Raw genomic sequence first — 15323 nt, 5'->3', positions numbered from 1 at the left:
ATTAACAGTTTACTGATCAATATCACCGTCTATTACATGCAATTAGTATTCGTGGTGTGATGCGACATCGCTTTCACTGCTTAAAATGCTGGTACGGCGCCTGAATGAGGTGTTGAGTATGACGGTCGCATATAATTACAAGCGAGTCTATAAAAGTACAGAAAAGCTTATAAGCCTGTCCCAGCATGGCAAATGATGTCAAACTACCTATCGGCTTTCTAAATACAGTCGCCATCCATTGGTTTTGTTCTTAATTGCCTGCTGTCTTGCCAACTGTATCGCGAACAACCTCCTGCAGCCAAGTTGGCCATCCTCTAATGCCAGAAATAACATCGACAGCCTTGGGAATGATGAGCTGTCCACCACGTCGGCTCTTGATCTGAGCGACAACCTCCTTAGCGATATCATCAGCAGTCAAGAGACGAACACCGCCACGCTCCAGGCGATCCACAAAGCCCTCGACAAGAGGTGTTCGGACAAAGTTGGGATGAACCACTGTTGTCAAGACATTGGGAGCCTTGTAGAAATGTTTGAGCTCACTAGCAAGCGACTCGTGGAAAGATAGCGCGCCAGCCTTTGTAGCAGAGTAATCGGCTCCTGTGGCGAGGGCGACAAAGGACGCGATACTTGCGACCGTGATGACATGGCCCTTGTTCAACTGGATCATGCGTGGGAGGAATTGCTGGGTGGTGTACCACAAAGCCATAAGGTTGACGCCCATGATCTTGCGTAGGAACGACTCTGGCATCTTGAGGATGGGCATGGGGGAAGTGATGCCAGCGTTGTTGATGAGGATTGATGGGTGGCCGAGTTCTTTACGGACCGCATCGGCAGCTTCAGCGACAGACTCGGTTGTAGTAACATCGCATCGATAAAAGTGAACGCGCGAGTTTGCTTGAAGTTGCTTTGGCAAATCTTGAACATCAAAGACAGCGACACGAATTCCCATGGCGGCAAGCTTCTCAACAATGCTCAGGCCAATACCGCTCGAGCCACCAGTAACAACAGCGATCTCATTCTTCCAGTCCCAACCCGAAGCAGCCCTCATTCTCCATGAATTATGAGCCATGGTATTGAGGAACCGGTTGATGGTTCGAACAATGCCCAAACTGAGCCATACGTATAGAATCTTCTTGACGATCGTGAGCTCCAGGGTATGCGAAGCTTGCTCTGGGAGCTTGGCGGCGATTGAGGCGAGGGCATTGTTCACGGCGTCGGGAGCAAAGGTTGCAGCAGCGAGGAGTGAACCGGATAGAAGTGGCGATAGGAGGAGTTTGCTCGCATTGGAGGCATACTCAATAACGGGAGAGTAGAGCATGGAAGACATGATGATTTGCGCAGGGAAGAATGATGATTATGTTTGGTCTGTGAGTCTGAGCCGAATTACTCAATTGCACATGCAAGCAAGCTACCACTAAATACATCTTATACAAACTAATTATGGTCCAACGCCTTTCTCTAGCTCCTTCGTCAACTATCACGAGTTGGCAAGAAATGAGGCCGATCATGATGCTGTTGAAGCCGAGGCTAGATTCGCTCAACCAACGACAACTCTTGCAATCGCAAGCTTAACCAGAACAAGCCACAACGACGATCTTTACTCTTCTCACCACTTCAACGGCACTTGACCTCGTCGCGTCCCCCTGCCATCACAATGCTAACCCATGGACCTTAAACCCTGTTTCCAGCTCGTTAGTCCAGGTCTCTTGCGGGGTCTACCTCTCTGAACCGAGACACTAATACGTCCGTGCCATGAGAAGAAACACGCTGCCCGCCCTGAGTTTGCGTTGGCTATCTTCTTGTCTCCATTCTTCCCGCGGGCTCCGTAATTTCGTAATCGCAATTGTTGCTTTCCCCAGACTCTCCATCCCGTACAATCAGCTCACCCACGTTTGCGTTGTCTATCAGGACGTACTTCCTATCTTAGCGAAAGATGGTATTCCCAGGTCGCTTTAGCTCAGGTTGTCTGCGGTGTCGCCAGCGGAAGGTCAAGGTGAGTAATGCAGTCGTTCTGATTGAGCGATATTTGTTCTAATCTGTTATCTTTTCGCAGTGCGACGAGGGGAAGCCGACGTGTCGACGATGCTACAACTACGGAAAGCCATGTCTTGGATATACCGACGAGTTTCATTTTAGACACTCTGCACCAAAGGGGAGATCGCAAAGTACATCTTCCAACACGTCGCGAGCGTCAAAAGCGCCAAGTATAGCCAGTGCCAGTACAGCGAGTCCCCCGCAAGATGAGAAACCGCCCGAAAAGGAGCCCCCGAAGCCCAAAACGCGGCCTCTGGAAGCGCCCATTCGGCGGAGATCTGTAGCCATGGTTCGGCATCCGACACAATCATACGACAACATGTCACTATGCTATTTCGTGCGTCGCTTCGTGTCGCCCGACGACGACGATGGATTTCCGGGACATTTCAGCTTCCTACCGAGTTTGTTCGACCACTACAAGGATGGACTCGTCGAAACAGCGACATTGAGTGTTGCCCAATTGGCTGCGTACAATCATTTGGGCAATGAGGAACTTCGGACACGGTCTTTGAGGAATTATGGACGTGTTATCAAGGGCTTGCAGCAGACTATTCAGTCTGATGACCAGGCGATGGACGACAAAGTCATCGCTACCATTCTGCTGCTGTGCACGTACAAGGTAAGCCTCACGCGACATCAATTATTTCGCTTCTGACTCGATGATAGGACTTTAGTGGTGAAGGATTAGGTGATCCGAATGAACATGCTTCAGGGCTTTTTTACCTGTTGGAGAAACGAGGGCCAAGTCAGATTGGTACAAGAAGAGGAGCTGAACTCTTCTTACTTGCTTTGCTGCGACTGGTACGTCACGCAATAATAAATTCACATGCCACGGCACTGACTTATTTGATAGCAAATCTACTCATTCTTACATGGCGACGATGCTTACACCGACCCCGGCGCCATCGCCACTGTCATCGGAATCTTCGACCCTCTTCTTCGAGCACTCTCGATGATGGGAAGAACTTTATCGCTGCGCCATCGCCTATGCCGGCTTATGCAATTAGAGACGTATCAGCCACAAGGTGCCAGTCCCTCTACAGCATCGCAGAGTAGTACAGGGACAGAAGACGAGAGAATCTTGATCCAGGAATGCTTCGACATGCTCGATGCCTTTGGCTCCTGGGACATCGAAGCAGCAGAGTACTGGCAACTGACCTTCGAAGGGCGCGGCGTGCCAACGACCCTCGGTGAGATGAGCGCTGGTAAGATGCACTACGACGCTGAGACAGCTTGCATCATCATTCTCGTCCGATCGGCTCGGCTCATCTTGCTTCAGACTATGCTGCTCTATCAAACTACATTGCTACCAACGGAGGATGATGATGGGTATAGTTACAATTCATGGGCAGAAACTGTTCCCTTCCTTGAATCCGATGTCCGCAAGACCGTCGATGACATGCTCGCCGCCGTGCCATACGCCCTGGGCGATATCGACCCGAGCGGCATGCCAGCGACCATGCTCCACGACGGTGCAGCGGCCATCATCATTGTTCACTCGATTAGACTTGTCACACACTGTGTTTACACTACTCCTGAACAGACTGAAAGAGCAGCTCGTATCCTTGCTAGATTGAACTCCGCTATAGGAATCAGGTCAGCTGTCGGATTTGTTCCTGGTGGTGATAACTATGGGGTACAGCCCTTTCAGGCCCTTTCGCCATCTCCTATGATGATGTCACCTGGGCGTATGGATTGCACCGAGGAGAATTTTGTTTCGCCTGGTGCGCTGGGGTTGCTTTCATCTTGATACCAGCATTTTTACACGATTCAGGCTGTTTTAATACGTACATGGATAGTTGTCTTTCGTTCTCAATTGGAAACCTTTACCACATTGTCCCAAATGACCTGATCTCCTCGTGGCTCATGTCCGACTTACTCAATCTTTAGTGACGAGCTGAAAAGCTCCATACGGTCCAGCACCATAGCATCTCTTTCCCAGAGATGCCTCAGCGCTGGGTAAATTGGTCCACCCAGAATCGTCCACCAAATCGTGTTGAAGCAGATGACCACTCGGCTGGGGGCTCTTTGTGCCGAGTACAGTTGATAGCCGGTCCAGATGGCCATCGCAAGGCAGGTACAGTATACATCCCATCGCAAGAACGAGACTACAATCTCCCTCGATTGCATCGCAGAAACGGGCGGGCTAAGCAAAGCCAGAGTTGGAGGGTTCGTCAGGGATGTGAGGGCAAGAATGTGACGTCCGGAAACGTTGTCTGTGAGGTCCATGGAAGAAGCGAGGATTGTCCCAAATACAGCCAAGTGTACTCCAACTGCCAGGGTTGTGATGAAGCGGTATGCACGATTCATAGCCTTCCTGCAGGCTCGCGGGTCGATATGGGCAGTATTGTTGGCCTTGCCCCGGCGAGACCAACAGACCAAGCGGGATACGCGCTGTATGGCAGTCTGGTACAACGGAAAAGGTTGCCAAAGAGCCACGGCGATAAACTTAGCTTCCCTTGAGACATCGAAGATCAACGGCAAGCACAGACCAATGGTTGGCACAATGTAAGATATGATTGTCGATATCGGGAGGAGGCTCAGGTCGCACGGGTCGGCCAGTAGATATGCTTGTTGGGGAATCGTTGGTGAGAGAAGGAGTTGCAGAGTGAGATATATCGGAGCGATGATTGTTATTGTGACGGATTGAAAGACGATACCGAAACTTCCGGTCCTATATTCCAAGTCAGCATGGAGCTAGCATTCAGGCATCAGATATTCTCTTACCAGCTCAGAATTGTTCCACGGTTGCCAAATCTCAGTCCTTCAAGAGCTATAAGATACCAAGCACCACAGAACTGTGCCGCCAAGTACACAAAAGCCAGAAGGGCCTCAAGGTCCATGCCCTTACTCTCAGGATGCTTCTTGAGCCCTTGAGCGAAGAACTCCAAGAGCAGCATCACCGGCTCGTCAACTGCCTGGTAGCCCGTGAGTTTCCGAGAGATCGAGTCTGACATGTCCAAAGGACATAATGAGCTTCCGTCGGGCGACTTTGCGTTTGTGATGCAGTCCCGGACAGCGTCGAAGAAGCCGTGACGGTATGAAGTCCCCATGCTAGCATAGCCTCCTAAGAGGGCACAGCTTAGAATGAGGCAAACGATAAACTTCGGGGCCATTGGAAGGTTTGCTTGTGAAGATCTGATGGCGATGTTGCAGAGTCTGATAAATCTGCTCAACTCAACAAGAAGTCGACAGAACTGAGGCGCTTCAAACCTCAAACATGTTGGTCTTTTCAACCTTCATCTTTCCTCTCATCTCTAAACCGAAAAGAATTCCCGTTCATGCTTCAGCTGTAAAATGTTGGGAGATCCTCATCTAGTTTCGGCCTAGGTTGCGAAATCTCCTCAAGTTTCGACGATGGTGTTGAAAGGAAACAAAACTCCTCACACATGTGAAGGCACCTGATCGACAATAACATCATTTAGAACCATCCGCGGAGCCCTTCTCCACGTGTTGCTAATTGCGAGCCCATCTCTTTGGGCTTGATGCATCTTAGAAGTTGTAAGCGAGCTGCTAACTGGATCCAGTTAGATCTGATTGGTGGCTCGCATGCTAAACCCAATCAGGTTGCTTTTGCGACATTGATCATCGACGGTGGATTCCTATTGTAGAGTGGCATCTGCGCTAGTCACCAGAGGCACATGAGCGCGTTCAGTTGATGGCTTCAATGAAGATAATCATGCCATGGAATTCATTGGGCTTCGGAGAATTTCATCTGAGATTCTTACCCAACCTTTAAGTCTTAGTTTTATATGCCACGTTCATATCATCAGCTTACTATTATTAAGGTCTACCTATCCTTTGATGAGCCCGGCAGAAGCGAGATTCTGAATTTCACAAGTTTTGCAGCTTATTCAACATGGCTGTTGTCTCTAAGCTACTGGGCTTCCCCAGCCTGACGTTGGCCGCTGTCATCGAGTCTTTCGTCGCAATTAAAGTATTTCCAGACTATTACGATTCGAAGAGCCACCTGGCTGCTGTATTCACTATCTTGCTCGTCAATTATGCGTTTGGAATCGTTTTCTGGGGGTTTCTATACCCAGTCTTCTTCAGCCCCCTCAGACACATTCCTGGCCCAAGAGTATGCTCATCATTCTGTTCAGTCTGTTCTCGAACTCAAACTCATATGAATTCTTCAACAGGAATATCTGAGCGCCGCTCATCGATCTATCGCTGTCAAGGACAGACCATCCGGTGATCTATTCGTAGATATTGCGAATCGATATCCCGGTGAAGACCTACTTACTCTAAACTCATTCAGAACTCACATCCTTGTGACGAACCCTCAGCTTCTAGCTGACCTTCTTGTTCATAACTGTTACGACTTCACCAAACCGAAGAGAATCAGCTCCTTCCTACGACATATTCTCGGCGATGGTCTTATCATTGTTGAGGGCGAGCCTCACAAGTTTCTACGCAAGAACTCGACACCAGTATTCCACTTCCGACACATCAAGGAGTTGTACCCCATGATGTGGGAGAAGAGCCAGTCGCTGGCTCGGGCAATACAACAGGATATGACCACGTCAAGGTCATCAGTTGTTGAGCTCAACAGTTGGGCGAGCAAGGTCACGCTCGACATCATTGGTATTGCTGGCCTGGGCCGCAGATTCGATGCCGTTGAGAAGAAGAAGGATCCTCTCGCGGACATCTACGAAGGCTTGCTCGAGCCGAGTCGAGAGAAGCTCATCTTTTCTGGGCTGGCGCTGGCCATTGGTCTGCCCATTGTTCGTCTCATTCCTTGGAAGATGAACGATGTCTTCAACTATCTGACCGGAACGCTAAATGAGCTTTGTTACCCCATGATCCAGGAGAAGAAGGCAGCCATCATTGAGAAGGGAGATGACCACTTCGATGTCTTGTCGCTTCTCATCAAGTCGAATAACTTTTCGGATGAGTCATTGAAGGACCAGCTTCTGACCTTCCTTGCAGCAGGGTAAGTGATACGCAGTCCCCATCAAAAAGGATATGACTGATCTTGTATAGGCATGAGACTACCTCATCTGCGATAACCTGGGCATGCTACTTACTCACAAAGCACCCAGAATACCAAGCCAAGCTCAGAGAGGAGGTCAGAAACGGCTTACCAGAGGATCTAGCCGCCAACCCGACAGTCGACCTCGCTGGTATCCTCGAGCAGCTTCCCTACCTCAATGGCATCATGCACGAGACACTCCGACTCTACCCCAACGGTTTCCACTGACCATGCGGCCAAGCCATCCGCGACACCCGCATCGGTGACCCAGTTTATCCCCGAAGACACAGATATTATGGTGTCAATCTGGTACATAAACCGATCGGAGGCTATATGGGGCCCTGACGCGACAGAGTTCAAGCCTGAACGATGGATCACAGATGATGGAAAGCCAAATCAGAATGGCGGAGCTAGCAGCAACTACAACTTTCTCACCTTCTTGCATGGACCCAGGAGTTGCATCGGACAAGGGTTTGCGAAGGCAGAGTTGCGATGCTTGCTGGCTACTATGGTCAGGTCGTTTGAGTGGACGTTGGCTATGGATGATAAGCTTGTGATGCCAAGGGGAGTGATTACAATCAAGCCAGAAAATGGCATGTATTTAGATTTGAAGGCTCTATGAGATTCGGTTAGCGAAGACATTCACGAGACTAATGATGTCATGTATTATAATTCTATCTTTTCTACTTCACGTCTGTATCCCAGAACATATCATAAAGGGCCATCAAGTAGTAATGGATTTACTGCCGCACCTAGGGGAGGCAAACCCTGAGACCTTTACCCTATGCGATGAAGATATTTAGGTAATTTAGCCTAAGCTTAGGGGATCCTTTACTAAGTTCATTTGGCATCCTCTTTTAAAGTCTTAATTTTTCTTGCTCCCCGTGGCGCCCCTTCGAATTCATGTATCTCGCCCTCTTACAACTTCCTGCACATCGTTGAGAGCCCACTGCCGGCAGGTATGGTTATTGGCAACCTCTCATATTGAATTGTCTGTGAAGGTACGATTGAGCGACATCTCTGAGCTTGACAGGCTTTTGTCTCCAAGCGTAGCAGGCCAATGTTCTACATCTTCCGCCCATGACAACTGCTTCTCAACGCTCACATTTAAATAACAAGTCGTATCCCGAGGAACACCGCGTCTCACTCTGATAATGAGAGATAGGTCTGTCGTGAGAGGCATCGTGGTGGAGACGCTTTTCATGTCAATGTCGGTGAATTCAGCATCCGTCGTCTCATCTCGGGCTTGGTCACTTCCAATCAAGCACCCAACTTGGATGCCATGAGGCCTTTCTGTCATTCTTGTGTGTATCGTAAAAGGTGGCAGATCACTATCTGCTACACTGGGGCGAAACCCAATACGCATTTCCGGTAGAGTATTGATAAGTCCATTGATAATCTCGATAGCCTGAGCATGAGGTTGCACGTCAGGCACCAGCGGTATGGCGTTATTGGTACTGTAAGCCTGTATTGTGTAATAGCTATTGTTGAAAGGCAGTGAACGGAACTGGAGAGGTGCATGACGGTGGCTGGCTTTGGCAGAAAGAAATGTGCTGTCTGAAGGCAGATCCAATAGTACGTATGCTCTGACGAGAATAGTTTCTGGTGGATCAGCAGGTGGGCCCTTCTCTCTACTCTCAGAGTCAAATTGTCTGAGGGTGTATTCCGATTCATCTGGAGCTTTTTCTTCTTCGCTCTTTAGTGTCAGTCGTAAAGGCATCAAGCGGACCTTGAACCAACGACATCGGTGTCCATTTTCGACCCTCTGATAAGCGCCAGATGCTAAACGCTTAATAGGGATGCCGATATAGCCGTCCTTGTTCCAACAGCGTAGAACCGCAACCAAGCACATTATCTTGATCCCTTTTGCGTCTCGCCTTGCCGGCGTGATAACGAGACCATGGTCTACTGCCCTCACGTTATTCGAGAACCGTAGTGTGCCGACAACATCCACCCGATCGATATCTCCAAGTTGCTTGGGGTCAGCTGGTAGAGAGCAAAGCCGAACTACTACCGCCGTGAGACTAACATCCTGCTTGACCATGTCGTATGGTGCATGACTTCTGGAGAGATCTCTGGGTGCTTTTATATCATGAGAATCCCTGAAGCAAGCAGTCGATGGAGCTAGCAATCCGAGGAAACGGAAGCCTCTCGTAGAAGCTCCCTCATTAGGAGAGTATCCACGATCTTGTAGCGGTTCTGTAGACCAAGCAAATATGGAGTCATCGTTTGTTGTCTTCATGATCTCCACTTGGAGTCGATAGAAAGCCTTGGGGCCCTCTCCGTAGATCAAGGGCATATTAACATCGAATAGACCCATGAGAGAGTAGGCTTGGTCCTCTAGTCTTGTGGTTTGCCGCATTGATGCCCAGGACATGATCCCAGCAACGCTGACATGTGACCAGGTATGATTCACCAACGTGGCTGTATCAATCTTGGTGACATCTGAGATAGTTGCACTCAGGCTAGCCTTGGTACCAATCTCCCGCCAGTCGTCGGCAAGAAAGATCACTTCGTGGGGCGCAAGGAGCTCCTGAAGAGTCCATCCGCGCGTGAACCATCGACTTTTGCGGAACCTCGAGTCCGATAATCTTGGGTTCTCGGCGGAGCTGACATCATTCAGATAGACATAGCACGCTGCAGACTTCCGATACCACTGAAACATCGAGTTAATTGCCTCGGAAAGCTCTGCGCTAGACGTCTTGTCTATACAACAGGTGTCTATCCAGCCGTACTCAAATCCCTCAGCTTTCGCCTTTGCGCAAAAGTCCACGATTTTTCTGTAGCCTTTCGACTCTTCTGGAAGAGGGCTCAGTCCGCTCATTTGCTGTAGTGACACTTCCTCGGACGTCCATACGTGCGATAGGATCGCATATGTTGGTATTGAGCCTCCATGTTCGCCTGTGAAGGACTCTAAGTCGAGAGTTTCGACATTGATAAGTCGCATGGTTGACAAATATCTTAGCGCGCTCCGCCGGCTCCGAAAGTCGTGGGAGCTTCTAACAAGGAACTTTGGAACATTTCTTATGCGTAACTTGAATAGAGGGCAGATCAGGCTGTGATTGGCAGCTCTGATCACCGGGTTGAGCATGTTAAGAGGGGATAGAGAGCCTTGTTTCTGCTTGCTGACGCTGACTCAGGCAGTGAGTGAACTAACGATTTAGACAGTATATCACGCTATCGGGGCTGCGTGACTTGGCCAAGGATGCCAAAATAAATTCATCAAAGACCCCGTAGGCTTATGATAATTTGCTTAAGTATTTTCATCCATTAGGATTGAGGTTCTAAGTTTCATTGTCTCCCCCAGCCTGGGTCGTAGCTCCAGGCTTCGGCGCTGTCTACCCTGCAGCTATTCGTGATGTCCACAAATTGTTGTCGGCGTGTTCGATGCTGTAGACCAATTCCATTAACTGAAGACTGATCCAAATCAAATTGAGTGAATATTAACTGATCATTTAAGCTGCTAATCAGAGATGAGCATTGGGGGCTAAGTCTGTCATATGCTATTTGCTTTTGTTCTTTTGTAGCCACGAAATAGTATTTCGCAACGAATTTGGGCATGTCAGATCAATGGCAACCAGCGGGATTTAACTCCAAAAAAAACATTTTCTAACAACCTGACACCAGAATGAGCAACATCTACCTCCGACGGCCATGCTTCGCTGATTATTGGCGCATGTAAGATTCTTAATGTCCAGGTGAATGACTTCCGAGGACTTCAGGTGTAGATGACGCTAAATGAGCTCCCTGCTTCGGAAAAACAGACATCTAATCAATATTCCCATAAGAGGCATAACGCATTCGATGCACAGCGCTGACGGCCCGCTTACACTTTGACGAGAACGCATTCTATGCATCTGAATGGACGGGTGTGTCACTGGCAGCTCCACGGCCCCGTTGTATTTAATTGACTAAACGCCGTTGTCTTCTTTAGGAAGATGGTCGCTGAGTTTCTCTCACTACTTCACCACTCTTTGATCTCTAGTGCAACTGACGAATCCTTTGACTGTCAGCACTTACTGTTGACTCAACAAATGGCCTCGATTGGGCATGGCCTTTGAGTAAAGTTTCGTAGTTGAGCTTATTCGAAATGGATCATCGTTTCAATCAGACGCTAGATTTTCAGTTAATATCGTGGTTTCCATGTTCTATTGGCTCTTGCTCTACATAACCCTCATCTATCTGGTCCGTTCGGCACATAGGCATTGCTTTTGGTTTAACTCAACTAATTTACGGATGAAGGCACGGTGAATATTTCGGATCTGAGATGCCGAGTCGAAACATATATAGATACGCGGTTGACAGTCTCAACGAAGATATCTCAAGCACCAGGCTACTCGCAGCTGCCCTCAATCTTCACTGACGACTTTCTTTTGACACTATGAAATTCATAATGAAGCTCATCAACGCGCTTCTTGTTACAGCCTCGCTCACGCAGGCCCATCCCAAGCCTCACAAGTCCGATCGTGCATTGTACTTCCTCGACAGCGACCCCCAGGGAGCTTCTGTTGTCTCACTCAGCATTGCCAAGGATGGCTCGCTGGGTAAGCCACAGAGAACCTCTACTGGTGGAAGGGGTCTTATTGGTAATAACATGAACGGCCCTGTGAAGATGGGTAAGTGAGACTATATCAGCACCGAGAAAGTCGCTGACAACTCGACCAGATCCCCTGTTCTCCCAAGGCTCCATTGTTGTGAGCGGAAACCGCTTGTTCACCGTCAACGCTGGCTCCAACACTTTGGCCGCTTTCCATATCCCGAAGGAGAACCCAGCTCACCCGGTTCTTCTCGGAGAGCCTGTCGATACTGTCGGCACAGCTCCTAACACGGTTGCCTATTCTCGCAAGAACAAGCTTGCTTGCGTCGCCAATACTGGAACCAAGCCGGGCGTTCAGTGCTTCACGGTCTCGGACTGCGACGGCTTGAAGCCCCAGGGTAACCTCAAGCCTCTACCCGTCTTTCATCAGACTTCTCCTCCAACAGGACCTCCCAACACCGTTTCCAACATTCTCTTCAACCCTTCTGAGACGGCTCTTTTGTCACCATCAAGGGAAACGGCATGGAGAGTGGTTTCGTTTATGCTTATAAGGTCGAGAACGGATACGTGAGTGAGGAAGCCGTAAAGTCACAGCCCAATAACTTGCCAGTTGCTTTTGGAATGAGCTTTATTTCAGACGCCTCTGCTGTTGTTTCCACGCCCGCTTACGGTGCAGCATTCGTGTCCATCGCCGATGATCTCACTGTACTCACCAAGACCAATATTACGGTCCCAAAACAAATGGCCACTTGCTGGACCGTCACTTCCGCTGGTTCTAGCTCTGTCTATCTCCTCGATGCCGCTGTTCCCGACGTCACTGCTCTCAACACCGAGACTATGGCCATCGGACGCACTCTCCCTGGATACGTTGCTGGTAAGGGCAACTTCGATGCCATTATTAGTGGCTCCAAGCTCTATGCTCTGCAGGCCGCTCCAGCGATTGCTGTCTTTGACTTGAGGCATAATTCTTATGGTCCAAAAGTGATCGACTTGAGCGGACTTGGAAACCGTGCTTCTTGGACTGGAATGGCTGTTTACTGAGAGCTTTGGCTCATAAGACCCCGATGAGGATTGGACCCCACGGCAGATTGAGCACTGCTATCTAATTCACTTAGAAAATTTCGCCTTTTACCAGTGAATCTACTATTAGTTGTTCCATACTTGCATCTACTTCACTTCTTCCGTTTGATCATAGAAGAGCAAAGGGCCTGGCTCGGATTGACTTGGATCCCTGAACTTCTCACTGATAAATATTTTACCTCTAAATACAGATAGAAATTCTTAATGCACCCTTCACAAAATCAGCTTCTGTCTAATACAATTTCTGCCTTGAGTGTTTGACTCAAATAAAACCTTCTCGTGTTTAGGTTAGGTCTCTGCCTCTCAGGAACCTTTGCTCCGAAGCGTTGCCTGGGCCCCAAAGCAAGAAGACTTACTATATATATATCCTAAATAATAACAGAACGTAGGTAAAATTAATATATATTTTACGTAGATTTGTGGACCTTAGAATATATATATATATATATATATATATATTGACACTCTGACTCACGGTTGGAAGTTGATCCTGCTCCCTGAGGACGGGTCATGGACTCGTATTGATTAATAAAGCGACACCAGAAACATGGGAGATCTTGAGGCTACCAGGAATTGTATCGCCAGGGCCAATGTTGCCTCCTCCATTGATCCATGCACTCACGGCAAACTCGGAGAAGAAGTTGCATCTCCATCGTGTTACAGCCCAACAAGGCCAATGCTTATGTCTAACAAGCCAAACATCGCCGTAACATGTTTTACGAAGCCTTGTTTCATAAGACCAGGTTTCAGCCTTCGGCTTATGCCAACGGTATTGCGTGAGCCAAGGATGTATTTCCGCGGTAATGAGTGACAGCTGAGTCGCCTAATCGTCGCGGAACTGACATCTTCGGGGATCTAACCTAGCGGCATTTGAAGGTGGGTTTTACTAAGGCAGGGGAAAGGAGGCTATCCACAAGTGGGCCTTAGCTGTGAGACCCTAACGTTGGGTCCCTGAGTAATTTAACGGTTTTTTGGGATAAGAATAGCAATTGCATCAGTCATTGACATGGGGAATTTGGATCTAAGGGTACGGAGTAATTTGCCATTGTTGGCAAGACTGGGAAGTTTATCACACTGATGTCTGTTCAATTTACACTAAGATAACTAAGAATGTTTGAAGCTGGGCTGTCGTTTCTGGAGGAATGACTGGATTCCCTCCTTGAAATCATCCAGCCCAAACGTCGAATAGTACAGCGCCTTTTCATGCGTCATCCCAGCATCAAGGGTCGAATTTTCCACTGCGGCAAGGGTTAATCACCAACGGACAAGGCCGGGGAATCTTATTGGTCAAACTCACCAGTCAAAACAGCTTTCTTGGCCGTTTCGATAACCGGAGCTGACAGACGCGCAATCTTCTCAGCCAGCGACGTCGCTGCTTGGACAACGTCTGACCTGGGGAAGACCTTTGTTACAACGCCAAGTCGCTCAAATTCAGCTCCACTTGCTGGCTCGCCTGTCAAGACGAACTCCATTGCCTAGAACCGGTAGTCAGTGATTGTCACTAAGGTTTGGGGCTGGTTTGATCGTGAGATACCTTGTGCTTTCCTAGGGCACGAGCCAGGCGCTGTGTACCGCCTGCGCCGGGGATGGTACCGATCTTGACCTCTGGAAGGCCGAACATGGCATCTTCAGCAGCGTAGATGATGTCGCACTAAACCATTAGCTTGAATCACGCGTGAGGATTGATGTTCTCAACTTACAGCAAGAGCAATCTCGAAACCACCACCCAACTGTATCTCATTAGTTCAAACTCTGAGTGGCGATCAGTAGATCACCTACAGCAAACCCAACAACAGCAGCAATGAGAGGCTTGGAAAACCTCGCTAGCGCATCGGTCAAATCCTTGAGAAACTCAATTTTATGGGCTTTCGAAGTCGACAGCTCCACCAACTCGTTTAAATCCATGCCAGCTGCTCCCGAAACTCAATTAGCAGCCGCATTATCAGAACAACTTTATCCCACCAAAGAACTCTCTATTCTTCCGATGGAGAAACTCTGAACTTACCACAAAAGTGCCCTTCAGGTCCACCAGTCAAAACCACAGCGCGCACGGTATCCACTGAGTCTAGATGGTCCAGAGTGGCGACTATTTCGTTTATCATATTCTGTGAAAAGGCATTGCGTTTGGCTGGTCTGTTGAACTGGATGAGTGCGACACCAGTATCGCTGGCGGTCGAGAGCTTGATATCCTGGAGGTTCTCCATTGTGACGTGTCTCTGAAACGTTCGCTGTCGAGGAAATTCAGTTAAATCTTGGTTATGATGAAATGAAGCAATTCGCAACCCGAAGATGAGCGAGGTCAATTGTTTAAGTCTTTCATCATACATGAGGGTCTCGTCAAGCGCACTGACAATCTGTCCCTTGATCCATCGTACTGAACTCATGAAAAAAATCTCAAGTTTCGACCTTGTGGAGTTTTTGGTCTCGTCACAGATTCCGGAACGGTCGTTTCGGCATTTGGGGCAGGTCAATTGAAGATCTACACGTTGCCTCAACGGTTTTGTTACTCTTTTCGTTATCCCACTCTGATTACAATTCTCTTTGTAAGTATCCCAACTAGCCAACTTCCCTAAAGAACAAAAAAGAAGCACTGACGAACGCCGTTGAAGACCACAAAACGTGACGAGTTTCAGGGCCCCTTGCAGATTCCCTTCCCCACTCCGAACGGTAAGCCTATTCTGTTGCAGTATTGCCCTG

At 48.7% G+C, this 15323-nt stretch overlaps 7 protein-coding genes across 7 annotated transcripts; 3 read left to right on the top strand and 4 right to left on the bottom strand.

Moving 5' to 3' along the window:
* Positions 1 to 66: 66 nt before the first annotated feature.
* On the bottom strand, positions 67 to 1406 carry FOXG_13412 (uncharacterized protein). Its single transcript, XM_018393392.1, has one exon. It carries the CDS (start codon positions 1325 to 1327, stop codon positions 251 to 253), a length of 1077 nt encoding a protein of 358 aa, XP_018252648.1. The 5' UTR covers positions 1328 to 1406; the 3' UTR covers positions 67 to 250.
* Positions 1407 to 1705: 299 nt separating this feature from the next.
* Positions 1706 to 3928, top strand: FOXG_13411 (uncharacterized protein). Its single transcript, XM_018393391.1, has 4 exons — positions 1706 to 1993; positions 2054 to 2653; positions 2701 to 2835; positions 2888 to 3928. The coding sequence occupies exons 1-4, from the start codon at positions 1934 to 1936 to the stop codon at positions 3782 to 3784; spliced, it is 1692 nt and encodes a 563-aa protein (XP_018252647.1). The 5' UTR covers positions 1706 to 1933; the 3' UTR covers positions 3785 to 3928.
* On the bottom strand, positions 3756 to 5150 carry FOXG_13410 (uncharacterized protein; the record flags this gene model as incomplete). The annotated part of the gene is made up of 2 exons (XM_018393390.1): positions 3756 to 4708; positions 4762 to 5150. The coding sequence occupies 2 exons, from the start codon at positions 5148 to 5150 to the stop codon at positions 3910 to 3912; spliced, it is 1188 nt and encodes a 395-aa protein (XP_018252646.1). The 3' UTR covers positions 3756 to 3909.
* Positions 5151 to 5874: 724 nt separating this feature from the next.
* On the top strand, positions 5875 to 7539 carry FOXG_13409 (uncharacterized protein). Its single transcript, XM_018393389.1, has 3 exons — positions 5875 to 6115; positions 6177 to 6970; positions 7021 to 7539. The coding sequence occupies exons 1-3, from the start codon at positions 5894 to 5896 to the stop codon at positions 7235 to 7237; spliced, it is 1233 nt and encodes a 410-aa protein (XP_018252645.1). The 5' UTR covers positions 5875 to 5893; the 3' UTR covers positions 7238 to 7539.
* A 113-nt stretch (positions 7540 to 7652) lies between these two features.
* Positions 7653 to 10098, bottom strand: FOXG_13408 (uncharacterized protein). Its single transcript, XM_018393388.1, has one exon. The coding sequence runs from the start codon at positions 9954 to 9956 to the stop codon at positions 7989 to 7991; it is 1968 nt and encodes a 655-aa protein (XP_018252644.1). The 5' UTR covers positions 9957 to 10098; the 3' UTR covers positions 7653 to 7988.
* Positions 10099 to 11402: 1304 nt separating this feature from the next.
* FOXG_13407 (uncharacterized protein) lies at positions 11403 to 12587 on the top strand (the record flags this gene model as incomplete). Its single annotated transcript, XM_018393387.1, has 3 exons — positions 11403 to 11625; positions 11675 to 12075; positions 12099 to 12587. 3 exons carry the CDS (start codon positions 11403 to 11405, stop codon positions 12585 to 12587), a joined length of 1113 nt encoding a protein of 370 aa, XP_018252643.1.
* A 1143-nt stretch (positions 12588 to 13730) lies between these two features.
* FOXG_13406 (enoyl-CoA hydratase) lies at positions 13731 to 15064 on the bottom strand (the record flags this gene model as incomplete). The annotated part of the gene is made up of 6 exons (XM_018393386.1): positions 14632 to 15064; positions 14406 to 14536; positions 14327 to 14356; positions 14161 to 14277; positions 13924 to 14101; positions 13731 to 13864 (listed from the first exon to the last, which is right to left on the bottom strand). Exons 1-6 carry the CDS (start codon positions 15008 to 15010, stop codon positions 13731 to 13733), a joined length of 969 nt encoding a protein of 322 aa, XP_018252642.1. The 5' UTR covers positions 15011 to 15064.
* Between the last annotated feature and the right edge of the window lie 259 nt (positions 15065 to 15323).

The sequence above is a fragment of the Fusarium oxysporum genome, chromosome 12, assembly GCF_000149955.1.
Source record: "Fusarium oxysporum f. sp. lycopersici 4287 chromosome 12, whole genome shotgun sequence".
Classification (NCBI taxonomy): Eukaryota; Fungi; Ascomycota; class Sordariomycetes; order Hypocreales; family Nectriaceae; genus Fusarium; species Fusarium oxysporum.
This window is presented reverse-complemented; position numbering and strand designations above follow the sequence as displayed.

Excerpts from the sequence above, each read along its gene's own strand:
- FOXG_13409 (XM_018393389.1), top strand. The coding sequence starts at position 5,894 with ATGGCTGTTGTCTCTAAGCTACTGGGCTTCCCCAGCCTGACGTTGGCC. Across the intron at positions 6,116-6,176 it reads GACACATTCCTGGCCCAAGA|GAATATCTGAGCGCCGCTCA; the intron begins GTATGCTCATCA and ends ATTCTTCAACAG. Across the intron at positions 6,971-7,020 it reads CTGACCTTCCTTGCAGCAGG|GCATGAGACTACCTCATCTG; the intron begins GTAAGTGATACG and ends GATCTTGTATAG.
- FOXG_13408 (XM_018393388.1), bottom strand. The coding sequence starts at position 9,956 with ATGCGACTTATCAATGTCGAAACTCTCGACTTAGAGTCCTTCACAGGC.
- FOXG_13411 (XM_018393391.1), top strand. The coding sequence starts at position 1,934 with ATGGTATTCCCAGGTCGCTTTAGCTCAGGTTGTCTGCGGTGTCGCCAG. Across the intron at positions 1,994-2,053 it reads GTCGCCAGCGGAAGGTCAAG|TGCGACGAGGGGAAGCCGAC; the intron begins GTGAGTAATGCA and ends ATCTTTTCGCAG. Across the intron at positions 2,836-2,887 it reads TACTTGCTTTGCTGCGACTG|CAAATCTACTCATTCTTACA; the intron begins GTACGTCACGCA and ends CTTATTTGATAG.
- FOXG_13412 (XM_018393392.1), bottom strand. The coding sequence starts at position 1,327 with ATGTCTTCCATGCTCTACTCTCCCGTTATTGAGTATGCCTCCAATGCG.